General features: G+C 30.9%; 4 protein-coding genes across 6 annotated transcripts in view; 2 read left to right on the top strand and 2 right to left on the bottom strand.

Moving 5' to 3' along the window:
- The window catches only part of LOC123297657 (unconventional myosin IC), a 29384-nt gene extending 26286 nt beyond the window's left edge, over positions 1–3098 (top strand). Inside the window, exons 10-16 of the mRNA XM_044879405.1 lie at positions 131–362; positions 614–844; positions 912–1192; positions 1364–1701; positions 1762–1862; positions 2766–2865; positions 2951–3098. Coding sequence (XP_044735340.1) covers positions 131–362; positions 614–844; positions 912–1192; positions 1364–1701; positions 1762–1862; positions 2766–2865; positions 2951–2965 — 1298 coding nt within the window. The 3' untranslated portion in view covers positions 2966–3098. The remainder of the gene's footprint in view (positions 1–130; positions 363–613; positions 845–911; positions 1193–1363; positions 1702–1761; positions 1863–2765; positions 2866–2950) is intronic.
- A 1871-nt stretch (positions 3099–4969) lies between these two features.
- Positions 4970–5571, bottom strand: LOC123298879. The gene is made up of 2 exons (XM_044880976.1): positions 5237–5571; positions 4970–5148 (listed from the first exon to the last, which is right to left on the bottom strand). The coding sequence occupies exons 1-2, from the start codon at positions 5322–5324 to the stop codon at positions 4970–4972; spliced, it is 267 nt and encodes an 88-aa protein (XP_044736911.1). The 5' UTR covers positions 5325–5571.
- Positions 5572–6390: 819 nt separating this feature from the next.
- Positions 6391–10415, bottom strand: LOC123298878 (gamma-tubulin complex component 4-like). Its single transcript, XM_044880975.1, has 7 exons — positions 10242–10415; positions 9972–10128; positions 9680–9781; positions 9419–9602; positions 8597–8798; positions 7020–7055; positions 6391–6935 (listed from the first exon to the last, which is right to left on the bottom strand). Exons 1-7 carry the CDS (start codon positions 10413–10415, stop codon positions 6639–6641), a joined length of 1152 nt encoding a protein of 383 aa, XP_044736910.1. The 3' UTR covers positions 6391–6638.
- Positions 10416–12664: 2249 nt separating this feature from the next.
- Positions 12665–14602, top strand: part of LOC123297503 (ufm1-specific protease 1) — a 29221-nt gene continuing 27283 nt past the window's right edge. For 2 of the 3 annotated variants that reach the window (XM_044879182.1, XR_006535244.1), the window contains exons 1-4: positions 12665–12828; positions 13549–13716; positions 14124–14333; positions 14402–14542. In XM_044879182.1, coding sequence (XP_044735117.1) covers positions 12697–12828; positions 13549–13716; positions 14124–14333; positions 14402–14539 — 648 coding nt within the window. In that variant the 5' untranslated portion in view covers positions 12665–12696 and the 3' untranslated portion in view covers positions 14540–14542. The remainder of the gene's footprint in view (positions 12829–13548; positions 13717–14123; positions 14334–14401; positions 14543–14602) is intronic. The other variant, XR_006535245.1, reaches the window with a different exon arrangement.

Below are 14602 nucleotides of genomic sequence, written 5' to 3'. Positions count from 1 at the left end.
AAATGCGATACAGCGAGACGAAAGAGGAACTCTTACTTATAATTTGATTCATTCATCTTATTTTAGTAAATTTTACTTTAATGTTTATTTTAAAAGCTGAAATTATGACAGTCCATTTTTTTTTATCCAGGTCAATTCAATAATAAAATTGTAACCCATCAAGTTAAGTATTTGGGATTAATGGAAAATTTACGAGTTCGTCGTGCTGGTTTCGCCTATCGACGTAAATATGAAGCATTTTTACAACGATACAAATGTTTATCGCCAATGACATGGCCAAACTTCCGTGGACCTGCAAAAGAAGGTGTACAACACATTGTTTGTTCGTTGGGTTATAATAAGGATGAATATCGAATGGGAAAGTAAGTAGGCCACTTAGGAAATTAATAATAAAAGTTTTTTTAGATCCGTGTAATCTGACATCGGATTCGTATTCAGCGACCAAAAATATATTCCCACTGCTGGGGTCCTATTCCTCTCTATGACTAGATTAAGTTGCCTAAATGTTTCTAATGCATCCCGGCTTATTAACTGTGCTATTAAAAGCACAAAAAATAAAACTCCAGATCCGATTTTTATTTAATACATTTCTAATCTAATTTTATCTTTTCAGAACTAAACTATTCATTCGTTTCCCAAAAACTTTATTCGACACGGAAGATGCATTCCAAGAGAAGAAACATGTTATTGCATCTATTATTCAATCTGTATGGAAAGGATATGTCCAACGGCGATTGTACTTAAAACAAAAGGCATCCGCGATTATCATGCAAAAATGGATACGACGATTTTTAGCCCAAAAGGAGGCCGAACAAAGGAAACATGCAGTACTCGTTATTCGAAAGTACGTATCCAAAATTCGAAAATTTGTATTTTTCTATCAAATGTCTAACAAAACTGTTTGATTTCAGATTCATAAAAGGTTTTATCACACGAAATGGGGAACCGAACGAGGATAACAAGGCATTTGTTGAATTAGCGAAAGTTCAATGGTTGAAGAAATTAGCAAAATCATTACCACAAAATGTTTTAAATACAAGTTGGCCACCATGTCCTTACTCGTGCCGCGAAGCATCCAAACATCTTCATCGATATCATCGTAATCATTTAGCAAGAAAATATCGTTTAGCATTGACAGCAGAGAAAAAACATCGATTCGAGTTAAAAGTGCTTGCTGAGCAAACATTTAAAGGTTTGAGCAATGAATTCCTTAATTAGATCCTTTAAATTTCATCAAGTATAACATAATGACCTGACCAAACGGGACTACAACCCCGTATGGACCTTGGCCTCCTCAACAATTGACCTCCATAGCATTCTGCTCATCTTGCCTTAGAGTTCATAGAATATTATTTCATTTCAGGTAAAAAGAAAAGTTACACAGAAAGTATCCCCGAATGGTTTAAAGATAATCGTTTATCACCCGAAATGGGACCACAAAGGACATTGTTTATGTCAACAACATTATTATCAACTCAAGAAAAAATTGAGTATTCAACTATGGTTGTAAAATATGATCGACATGGTTATAAATCCAGGGATCGTGTATTTGTTTTAACCCAAAAGAATTTGTATATATTAGATCCAAAAACCTTTAAAACAAAACATCGATTACCATTAAATTATTTGGAGTTTGTTGTTACAAATGAATCAGATGATATTTGTTTAGTACGTATACCTCAAGAACTTAAAAATGATAAGGTAAGGATTTGATTATTCAAAAACTTTGACAAATTTAAATGATTTTCTTTTCATTTACAGGGTGATTTAATATTAGAAATACCTCGTTTAATTGAAACACTTACAATGGTTGTAAATACTATGAAGAATAAAATGATTGTAAATATTGTCAACACAAAATCGTAAGTATTTCAAAGAAAAAAAACTCCTGAGCAGCAGAGCTCCATCACTAAACTCATCCTTCCCCCCCATTTAATGTTTATTACTGCTTTTTATTGAAATGAGATTTTTCTCTGTTATCAAAAACATGAAATGCCTTCAAACTACTTAACATAATTTTGTTGTATACAAGTGCAATTTACAAAATTTTAAAAACCCCTCGATAAATATTTCGGGTACGGAATCCTAAACTACCACTTGAAACATGGTTAAGAAAACTCGCCATTAAATTACCTTTTTTCTTCTAGTTTTATCCAAACTGAACCGATTTTGAAGATTATTGGCTCTTTTTTAGTTGTTTCAGGTACGGAATCTTAAACTCGTACTTGAAACATAGATAAGAACACTATCCATTAAATTACCTTTCAGACGAAAAAAAAATCAAAATCTGTTCATCCGTTTAGGAGCTACAATGCCACAGACAGGTAGACACACAGCGACCAAACTTATAACACCCCTCTTTTTGGTTCGAGAATATAAAAGGGGCGAAGAGGAGTTGGGAAATTGCCACTTCAAAAAGCACATTCATTGCACTAACTTAAGTTTATATATATCAATTTCCAATCTAGCTTAGTTCGGAGGAGCTCTGTAGTTGTGCAAAGCCTTAAAACCGCATAAAACATGATTTTGTGTTAAAATAAAGGGGAGAGGGAGATGAGAAGATGATACCCTAAAAGGCAAATCCTTAACACTAGTTCACTCAACTCACATATGAGTTTACAACTCAGTTTGAAGAGGCTGTGGAGGTATTGAAAATCGCGAAAAAGCGTGTTTTAAGAAACGAAGGAGGGGGCAGATGGGATATTGATATTCCTTAAAAGGCACATCTTTGATACTAATTGAATCAAACTTTTATTATTTTTTAGAATCACACATAAATTAATGAATGGAAAAGAAGGATTTATCGATATTACAGTTGGCAATAATCCTGATGTTTTTAAAAACAAAGATGGGCACCTACTTATTGTAAGTATATACTCAATTAAATATGAATTTCCATCGATTTGTATCCAATAATTTTTCACAAAACTAACGAGTTCTTTATTTCTAGGTATCAAAACCGTAAAAATAATAATGTATACAAAATATAAAGTACAATTTAAACAAGAAAGGTATACGTTCCTACATAAAATACCGTATTTAGGCGTATATTCCGTTCATATTGGCCATATTTATTTATAATTGTAAAAACTTAGAAACTTATTGTACATTTTTGATTTTATGAATATATAAAAAGAGAGTATATAAAATTATATTGTAATTTTAAAATAAATTGATTTTTAATTATTGAATTGCATCAATTTATTTTACCCTTTTCCATCACAAAAAAACCTTGTGAGCTGCAGAGAGCTCCTGCATTTTTTATTGAATTGAAATTTTTGTATGTTCGTATTTAAAAACACGAAAATATGGATAGAAAAAAAGGGTGGCAAGAGAGCTGGAGAACCATGCAACCAAAAGACATTTTATTAACATATAATCAATTCATATAAAAATTTCTGAACCTCTTACCTAAATTTAAAGAGAGTGTAAAGGTGCGTCCAAAGAGTTGAAAATAAACAACGCACCTCGGAAGTATTGTTTCTGAAAACGGCGGCACTGATGAAGATGTAGAACAAAGAATCAGAAAAGCCAAGGCAGCGTTTGCGCAACTTCGACCCATCTGGAGATCACACCAACTCAGAAGACACACTAAATTGAAAATATTCGAGACTAATGTTAAAAGTGTTCTTTTGTATGGATGTCAAACCTGGAAAGTCTCTCAAAGCATCACCAGACAACTGCAACTCTTTATCAACAGTTGTCTCAGACACATCCTCAACATTTATTGGCCCAACACGATTTCCAATGAAAACCTGCTGGACACCTGTCACCAAACTCCAATAGGACACACCATCAAGCAACGCAAATATGGTTGGATTGGTCACACACTCAGGCGAAACAACAGCATTGCCAAAGAAGCACTTGAGTGGAATCCCCAAGGAAAAAGAAGGGTGGGCCGACCTCGTCATGCCTGGCGAAGAACCCTGGAGCAAGAAATTACTGAAGAAGGCAAATTCTGGGGAGAAGTCAAGTCCATGGCACAGAATCGAGTTCGTTGGCGAGCATTTGTTGTCCCCCTCGGGATCATATACATAAATATATATATAAAGGTGCGCATAGCCTTAATAACCGCGAGAAAAAGTGATATTTCGGTTTATAAACCGAGTAGGGAGCTAAGAAGTTGACACCACCTTCCTCCCTTATATATGTTTCCAAAAAAAAAACAGTAATAACTAGAGTTTTGAATCTTAATATTTAGAGTTTATTAATTTATTTAAATTTAGAAATAATAACTCGTTAGTGTTTTAAAACTTGTGTTTTTATACCATGTACATATGAAATATACATAGTATTATAAGTTTAGTCCCAAGTTTGTATTATACCATGTATATATGAAATATACATAGTATTATAAGTTTAGTCCCAAGTTTGTAACGCCTAAAAATATTGATGCTACAAAAAAAAATTGGTATAGGTGTTCATAAAATCACCTAATTAATCCATTTCCGGTTGTCCGTCCGTCCGTCCGTCTGTGGTCACGATTACTCAAAAACGAAAAGAGATATCAAGCTGAAATTTTTACAGCGTGCTTAGGACGTAAAAAGTGAGGTCAAGTTCGTAAATGAGCAACATGGGTCAATTGGGTCATGGGTCCGTAGTACCCATCTTGTAAACCGTTAGAGATAGAATAAAAGTTTAAATGTGAAAAATGTTTCTTATCAAAAATTAAACAACTTTAATTTGAAACATTTTTTCGTAAACATCACTGTTTACCCGTGAGGGCGACAATTAGGGCGGAAATTTTATAATATGTACTATACTTGATTATCAGCTATGTATGTGTCACATGTTGGTATATGTAATGTGATAAAGAAATCAACACTGACTATACATGGTATTTCAACAATTAACTCAGTCAATTGTTTGTTTTCACTTGTTACATTTATTGTTAGTTTTATTTATATACAAATTGGAATAATAATTTTATAATAAATATTTTATAAACACAACACACATTTTTCGTTTATTAAGCTTTTTTATTTAATTCTGCGACTTTAGCTTGAACCTTTGATAATTTTTGTTTTCCTTCAGAACTAGCTAAAGCACGAATTTCTTGTTCAACAGCTTTATTAACTGTTTTAGTTACAATCTTTTTTAATTTATGAGCTTCTTGAAGCTTTTGTTTTTTGGGTGCTACTGGACGATCTAAAAATTAGAATCAACTTGTTAAACAATTTGATCATTGACAAACAGACATTAAATATCGAATGTTTAGAAAAAAAAACCCACTTACTGTTTCGTGGTTTAATTGATGTATTCTTTTGTTTATTTTTTGCTTTCATGGGTACTTTTGTTTTAACTTTCAACTTTCCTTGAGCCATTTTCAAGTGATTTTTAAAAAGCACGTTGTTTTGAAAATACTAGTTCATAATAAATGACAGATATATAAAACATAACCTCAAATCATAAACCAAGTCTGCGGAAGAGTTCACAACGCTCGAAATATTTCATCAGCCGTTCCACAAGACAAGCACGGCCGTTTGGTCGCTTCGAAAACGTCCCTAATGATTTCTTTATTTTTGCTCACGCCATATCAAAAAGAAATTATAGTGGAAACTTATGTTTCTCCAGCAAACATTTTGATTATATTTAAACGTAAATTATTTAAATGTTTCACTAAAAAAAAGGCTTACAAATTGTAACCTTTTTGCTTTATTTTTTCAAACTCGCCATTTGTAAGTACGTGAACGCTTAAAGCATTTCATCATTCATTCCACTTGAGATTATGATTGTAACTTGCAAAGCTCGCAAGCAAGCGGAACGGGAAAAATAATGGTCGTGAGATTTATTGTTGAGACTGCTTAGTGGAACTGCACCATGTTTATAGTCAGTAGAGCCAAATTATTACCCAGAGGCGGATTACATATCAAGAGTGCCCTAAGCAAACTAGGACTAGCTGCGCCCCGCACTTTCACCCGCGTAAGAAATGTCTCATCATAAAGCTAGATCTCCAGCTATCTACCCAATTTACATCAGACGATATAGGAATAATGAAGAAAGCTGAGCGCGCTTCGGAAGCTCTAAATCTCTTTAGAATTCAAGAATCTTGGCATTATATTGCATAAGTAAGTGCTTACTTATTTACACAATTACTTTTAAGTTAATTATTTGTTTCTGTTTTTAAAAACTTTCACGCGCGCGCCCATTTGTAACCTCACGCCCTTAGGCACATGGCTAGTTTCCCTTAGGGATATAATCAGATATGGTATTGTTCATGAAAGTAAAAAAACGAACTGCTTTCTTTTTAAAATAAAAACGTATTTATAAGAATTTATTCGTATTTTATTTATAAAAATTTAATACAATATTATCATTTTTTTAGATTTCAAATCGTATTTTGAATTGCTTTTACAACAATCAAGCAAAATTTTTTTTGTTCAAGCCTTATAGAAAGTCTAAAAAATCTAAGCAATTCATATTATAGTCTTTCTTGGGTCCACAAATTATTCTTTCCATGAACGCGTTGCTACATAGAATTGATAACTATTTTCACCAATTACAGAGAAATTAATTAACTTTGATTTACAACAGAGAAATTTTCTTTATATCGTGGTTGAAGTCGGAAGAAGCTGCACGATTTCAGAAGTCTCTTGATCAAATCTGGAAAGGTGGCCTAATCATTTCACTTAATTTTTCTAATTTGAAATAATACTATCATTAGAACTAGACGATAAATTATTTAAAATATTCGTTGTAGAGTGTAACCATGTTTTTAAATCCATTCGTGATATCAATCGTGTGATTTGTTTATCCGATCCTTGTAAATGTAATTCTTCTGATGATCGATACAAGCATATTAATAAATCATTGATTTTATTATTGTACGTATCAACTTCTTGATTTTGACATAAATTTAACGGATTTGTCCATATACTTGCGTTCGTACAGAATTGATCGATTGTATCGATTAAAACGTTTAATGTGAAAAAAATCTGTACCGAAAACAAAGAAGCAAAATGTTTAAAAAAGAAAAGGCGTATAAATATACGAAAATGAGACAGCTAAATACTACTTACGGTATTTTTCCACGTTTCAATGCATTTTTCTTGAGTCTAAAAAAAATGAAAAAATTATAATAAATTTTAATAATCAAGCTCTAATAGGAAATATTCATGAAATTTAAATTTGGTTCAAATATTTTTCTTCCGTAACTTTAATGACTGGAAATTTCAACTAAACCATTATTTTAGTAATTTTAATTTTTAATTACTTAAAATTAAATATCTGGATGACCGAGCTTTGCTCGGTTATTCGCCAATAGATGTCAGCAAGAGTCATATTTTTCACTTTAGACTACTCAAACGCCTCCTTTTTGTTATGTTATAATTTGCATTGTATTTCATTAACTACGTTATACACCAATAGATGTCTGATGAATTTTTTTCACTTTAGACTACTCAAACGCCTCCTTTTTGTTATGTTATAATTTGCATTGTATTTCATTAACTACGTTATACACCAATAGATGTCTGATGAATTTTTCATAAAAAGACGGATAAAAGGACATTTCTGATAAATGAAACCTAGCTAGATCGACTTATCGCCCCAAAAAACCCCTACATACTCATTTTCATGAAAATCGTTGGAGCCATTTCCAAGATCGTTGATATATATATCTTAATATATATATTTCTTGTGTGTGTGTGTATGTAATTGAACTCCTCCTAGACGGCTGGACCGATTTTGATGAAATTTTTTGTGTGTGTTCGTGGAGATTCGAGAATGGTTTAGATTTACAATTTGGTCCAGTACAACTGTTTTTTGGGAGCGCATATAAATCATATCACATTATGTATACTATGTGTACTATGTATTTTTAATAGTATTCAGGTATTGTCAATAGGCATTTATTAGAGCCATATGCGAGCGCAGCGAGCTCTACTATCAAAGGTCAGGCCAAAGGTCGAAGGTCAGGCCACTCCAATAAATAGGAGTTAAATTGGGGTTTAGCGGACAGGCTAAACGTAGTATAGGTATTCATGAATTGGAGTTACGTTTTTACGGGACAACGTCCGTCGGGGCCGCTAGTATATATATATATATACAAGAATTGCTCGTTTAAATATATAAGATAAGATAAGATTAATAAAAGTACAAATTCAGTGAGGGCATTTAAAAATTTCTAAAACGGAAATTCAAATTTTTATACTGCCGTGACATCATAGTACGGGCTTTTCAAATTTGTTGACGTACTGTATGATATTAATTACTTACATTTTGTATGGTATCACATTGAGTTATATCATTCTACGGCTTTTTATTAGAAAACTTAATAATAACGAGTGTAAATTCTGTGTTGTAAATTCATTTTTTTAAAGTGTAAATTATACATTGAACTGTCACCAATTGACAGATCACGTACTTATACGTCATCAACAGAGAGCGCCAAAAAACTGCGTTTAAATATCTCAAAATTATAATGTATTTTAAATATTTTTGTACACTTAAATACAGCATTTTTAAGCAGTATTTATATTTTTTACTTTGTTATAACGTTGTAAACAATGAATTAAAAATATAAAAAAATACATGAATATTCCCTATTGTGGAAGGTTCAAATTACCAAAATTTTATACAATAAGAAATAACTTACCGGATCAAAAATAAATGCTTCCCTACAAACAGCCGTTATAAAATCTTCATGTGCCTTAACAACTGTACGAAAATCTTTGGTATTTTTAATTGTTTGAATCATACTGGAATAATTTGTTTCAATAACATCCACTTGTAAATAATACTGTAAATTATCCAGTAAATATGCACATTTATATCGTAATTTATACAAATTTTTCTCCCTAAAATAAATATTATAATTTTTTTTATAAAAACATTTTATAAAAACATTTTACAAAATTTCAAAATAAATGGAGAAAAATGGACCAAGTGCGTGTGGTACATAGATAAAAGGGTTCCGTCATAAAACGGATAGCGTTGCTATGTAGCAGTTTTGGGAACTAATTCGTACATCAATACGGGAACATATGTTCCTAATGCATTTTATATAGAGTTAACAGACTTGTATATGACTGTGCCCATCACATTTACAAGAGTAATGATTGTGGTACGAAAGACCAGAGGGAGGAAGACTAGAGGGAGTAAAATTTTTGCCTCTTTTGGAGTTTCGAATCTGGCGCTATATTCATTTGAGAAGAAAAGTTATTTGAAACTTTTTATTTTCTTTAAAAGAGCAATATGCTATTTATTAACATTGAAAAACAAATGGCAAAGACTATTATAATAGTTCATCTTTAATGGCGGAACACTAAAAATCAAGTGAAAAAGGATTATGTAACGTTTTCAATTGATTAAATTTTTCTTTATTTCCACCATTAAATATTTGTTTAACGGAGCTAAATATCTACCTGCGAGAGAAACTACGAATAAAAAGTAAATTTAAATTAAAAACTTTACTTACAACGAACTATTTTTAAAATTTTTGACATGGTACAACCAAAGTTGATTAATATTAATTTGAACATTCTTAATGCGTAATAAAAAATTAAAAATATATCCATAAGCGCTAATAATATCACCATAATACAATACTTGTAACGGCCATGACACTAAATATTTTATTCGAATCGCATTCTTTACTTTATCTGCAACATATATAAGTTGGTTTTAATTTATAAAGTCCCAAATTGGGACTTTTTAAATTATTACCATATGTACTTACCATCTTCATTTTTAGCTTGATAAAATAAAGTAATGCCTTCTGGTGGAGATTCAGATGATAAATTTGAACTGTACCATGCTTGTTCATATAATTTATTTAAAGCTACAAGAAAAATAAAATGTTTGTAAAAATAATAGCTCAATAGGCGCCGTATTTCAGAAAGGCTATTGTCACAAAAGACAAAAATTTTCTATGCCTTCTGAAAGAGATGTCTCCGACTCCCGAAAAAATGTTTAGGTATGACCTTGACAAGAGTCTTAAAAATTGTCAGCATTTCTAAGAATTAATTTACCTCGTTCAGAAACTTCTGTATTGTTTCTTCTTAACAACAATTTTGATAACTGTATAAATTCATGGAAAAAATCACCACGGCTCATTAGTAAATATTCTCGAATTATTTGTAAATGTAATAAAAGTTTTCCTTCTTCAAGTAATAAATTCGATAATTGCTGTAAGAAAAAACTTAGTTATAAAACTGACCAAAAGGTCAAAAGCTATAATATTTAAAATTTCAAATATCATTCCGTGCGAATTCCTTTAATGAATTTTTAGAGATGCTTACCTCAGTCACATATTTATAATGTGGATCGACAATCTCCTGAAATTGTTTTACATCAAAGGGAATTCCTTCAAGTTCGTACAATTTTTTATAATATTTTTCCACGTTACTTTTCCAATTAAAATATTGATCATTTTTATTTTCGTATAATGATTTTCGTGGATCATTTAATATCATATGTACTGTTTGTCCAATTTGGCATATTTCTATAGCAATTTTTTGTGAAATAAATGTTGGAAGTAATTTCTTATTAATTTTATAATCTTTCATTTTATCTTCTTTTGTCTAAAAGATCAATGAAATTTATAATATTTAAAAAAATATCAAATAGAACTAGCGCTGTTGGAATTCGAACACGTTATTTTTCTATTCTAAGCATAGTACATCTGATCGCTAATATACTCAACACTGGTTATACAGGCGAGTTTATTAAAACAAAGAGGGTAGAGGTAAGGAGTACACTCAGTGATCCCCAAATACCTTTAAATTAAGATGATGTTGCTTTGCTGTATCCAGGGGACAATACATACAATTACATACATATTCTAAACCCTTCATTTAATGCTATTTTGTGGATAGCTTTTGAGTCATAAAGAGCCATATGAGATTGTGATCCTTACCTCTACAATCCATAATCAAAACCGAAACCGTATACAGGGTGGACCATTTTAATGGATAGTGAGAAAAATCTCAATGGTTAAAAGACAGACTTTATAAATTTTTATGACAAAATCTGACTTTATTAAAAAATTCACACTTACGGAATCATTTTGTTCTTCAATAAAAAATTCATGATACTTGTCATTTAATTCGCCAAATAAAATCCACCGAATCAAATGATTGTAAAATGGACTATTTACAACTCGAATAACCCTGAAAATGGAACATAAACTATCAATATTAATTTAGAAAGTTCTATATTCTCTATTCGCTATAAAAACAATATATTAAGACTCGCCAAGGGTTATTTTACCGTAAAAAGAATTTGTCTCTGATTTTTGTTTTGTTTTGTTTTTTTGTTTTTTTTTTTAATACAACAATTTGGTTCATTTAATGACTAGGTTAATAAATGCTTATGAAGGTAACTCATCGTCTGAAATCGCTCCAAAGTATCACTCTCATAATGCGGCGGTTTTTTAATCAGATCTGTAACACGAAAGGTTAATCACTCTACGGATCCTTCACACGCCGAGGATAGTCTATAAATGCATCGAGGTACCGAATCTCCTGGCACTCAATAACACAGTCACACTGATCTGGGTACCGAACACTCTGACGTTAAAGAGAATGAAGCTCGGATGCGTCTCACCTTTGGGTGACAGGTTGTTCTCAAGAAGAGCACAGAGAACCTCTTGGTCTAGGTGCTAGGGACCTATTTATGGTGTACCCCTGTTATGTTTTGTATACGATTTAAGGCGATATCTCAAAAACTATTTATCCAATCTTAAAATTAACGCGATTTTTTCTAAATTCCATGGTTTTTTTACGGGATGAATATATATACTCTTACTTTATAAGAAAATTACGATGACCATATACAATTAATTGAAGATATTCATGTAATAATCCTAAAATTTGGCATCCATGTAACTCTTGACTTTCAATTGTATCGATAATATTTAATAAAACATTTAATTGTTCTGTATGACTTTCAACCTGACTCAGTACATAACTAAGCAATGATGTTTTATTATTCGTAATTTTTTGTTCTAAATCACAGATTGTCGTTAAATATTCCTCACAACCATCTTCCAAACCGAAACATAACGATTGCAAATAAATACCCGGTACAATTGTTTTGGTTTCTGTACCATTTTTGGATTTATTCAAATAATAAACTGTTATGGGTTTATTTGAAATCGTTATTCGTTTGTATTTTTGAATAAATTTTTGAATTTTATAATATTTTTTCGCTACAGTTAATATACGATTAACTGTTTCTTTTTCACCGGGATGACAATATTTATTTAAAGTTTTCCAAGCCTAAAAAAATAATATATTGATACAATTAACGAAATTTTGAATTATGTTTTAAGAAGAATTCTTGTAAATTACATTTTCTGAATTTAATAAATTACTTGAACAACCATTTAAACAAGTAATTAGTTCAAGTAACATTTTTGAAATTTCAATCCATGTTTCAGTAAATATATTATTTAAATCTGACAAATTATATACCAGTGGCCTTCAATCATTGTTCCTAAAGTGTAGATTTTAAAAAATCGTAAATTAAATTTCTGATTGAATAAGAAATTAATTTACGTAGTCAGTTATTTTGTAAATTTTTAATTTAATAAATCGCAAAAATTTCGGAAAATCTTATTTTAAATCGCAGAAATTACAAATTTGACAAGCTATGTACCAGTGTTCTTAAAACATTTATTTGTATTCACTTTTCTCACGTGTTTTGCATGTTTACGCAAGCAAGGGTTTTTTTGACATACTGAAACTAATAACTATGCCAGAAAATTTAAATTTGTTGGAAAATGTTCATATAGGACTAGAAGCACCCTCAAATCATGGATTAACTAATTTGGTTAAAGGAGATTATTTATATTATCATTATTTATGTGACGGTCTGGATGATAGGGTAACTAAATTTTATGTACTGGGTGTTTCAAGTAACTTTTTACAAGAGTTCAGAGTTTTAGTTTTTATACTATGTATATATGAAATATACATAGTATATTAAGTTTAGTCCTAAGTTTGTAACGCCTAAAAAAATTGGTGCTATGAAAAAAATTTTGGTATAGGTATTCATAGAATCACCTAACTAGTCCATTTCCGGTTGTCTGTCAACACGATAACTCAAAAACGAAAAGAGATATCAAGATGAAATTTTTATAGCATACTCAGGACGAAAAAAGTGAGGTCGAGTTCGTAAATGAGCAACATAGGCCAATTGGGTCTTGGGTCCGTAGGACCCATCTTGTAAACTGTTAGAGATAGAACAAAAGTTTAAATGTAAAAAATGTTCCTTATAAAAAAATAAACAACTTTTGTTTGAAACATTTTTTTGTAAACATCACTGTTTACCCACGAGGGCGCTAATTAGGTGCAAATTTTATAGTATGTATTAATATGGGAATATCAGTTATGTGTGTGTGGCTATTTAAGAGTGGATATCTTTCTTTATTTACGTGACGTCAAAAATCAAACGATTTCAACAATTAACTCAGTCAATTGTTTGTTATTAATTGGATTATTAATTAAAATCTTTTTCCTTGAGATCAATCACTTGAGATCAGACCAGGTTTATTTGTTTTGAAACTCTGAGAGACAATTGTAATAAATTAAACAATGTTTTTAGGGATGGGGCTGTGGATATCGAACTTTGCAAACCTTATGTTCATGGATTAACAAAATTAATAAGAACGTAAGTGTTCCAGATATTCCAGCCATTCAACAAACTCTTGTTAAAATTGAAGATAAACCAAATGCGTTCTTAGGATCGAGAAATTGGATCGGTACAGTTGAAGTGAGTATAAAATATTTACAGAGTAACAAAAATATTTACATATACTTAAAGCTACTTGTTCAAATTTGATCGGTAGACTTCAGAAATCATGTAGTTTCTCCCGATTACTGATCTCAAGATAAGTTCCCCAGAATTCAATAAATGAAGATTCCCCAGAATTCAATAAATGAAGAATTGAAAAACTGGTGGTTATTTCATTTTCTCCCGACCCAGCACTGTGATATATGGCACCTTATATTCACAGCACAGCTCGAGAATTCTTGCTAAAATTAAGGGGCCGGTTTTTATTTGCCTAAATCAAAATCCATAGTCAAACATAGTATTTAACAGTCATTTCGAAACCGTTTGCCTAACATATATTTCTTCTATGAAAATATTCATATTTATAAAGCATTTTTATTTCATAGGCCTCAATGGTTATCGATACTTTATACGATGTCCCTTGTAAAATAATTCATGTGAACTCGGGCTCAGAATTGAATTCTATTGTGCCAAGTTTGGTAGAACATTTTATAAGTAAAGGAAGTCCTCTAATGATGGGTGGTGATACAGATTGTTCATCCAAAGGAATTATGGGAACTCATTCATGCGATTCTACAAATTATCTCCTAGTTGTGGTAACTTTATATCTTTTTAAAATTAAAATCAGTAAAATATTTAATTGACAAAATGTTTGTATCTACAGGATCCTCATTATTATGGAGGTACTGTGAATTCAAAGACTTTACAAAGTCGAGGGTGGATAAAATGGGTTGCTGTAAATGATTTTTTGGATAGTTCGTTTTATAATTTATGTTTACCGCAGTTATGTTCAAATCAATGACAGGTAATTAAAAATTAATAAATTTATTATTAAAAAAATTATTACAAAAGTTATAACTAGAAA

The sequence above is a fragment of the Chrysoperla carnea genome, chromosome 4 (assembly GCF_905475395.1).
Source record: "Chrysoperla carnea chromosome 4, inChrCarn1.1, whole genome shotgun sequence".
In the NCBI taxonomy this organism is placed as follows: domain Eukaryota; kingdom Metazoa; phylum Arthropoda; class Insecta; order Neuroptera; family Chrysopidae; genus Chrysoperla; species Chrysoperla carnea.
The sequence above is the reverse complement of the archived record's forward strand: the minus strand, read 5'-3'. Positions and strand labels throughout refer to the sequence as shown.

Excerpts from the sequence above, each read along its gene's own strand:
- LOC123298879 (XM_044880976.1), bottom strand. The coding sequence starts at position 5,324 with ATGGCTCAAGGAAAGTTGAAAGTTAAAACAAAAGTACCCATGAAAGCA. Across the intron at positions 5,149-5,236 it reads ATCAATTAAACCACGAAACA|ATCGTCCAGTAGCACCCAAA; the intron begins GTAAGTGGGTTT and ends TCTAATTTTTAG.
- LOC123298878 (XM_044880975.1), bottom strand. The coding sequence starts at position 10,415 with ATGATATTAAATGATCCACGAAAATCATTATACGAAAATAAAAATGAT. Across the intron at positions 9,782-9,971 it reads TACAGAAGTTTCTGAACGAG|CTTTAAATAAATTATATGAA; the intron begins GTAAATTAATTC and ends TTTTTCTTGTAG. Across the intron at positions 6,936-7,019 it reads TTGAAACGTGGAAAAATACC|ATTTTTTTCACATTAAACGT; the intron begins GTAAGTAGTATT and ends TTTTCGGTACAG.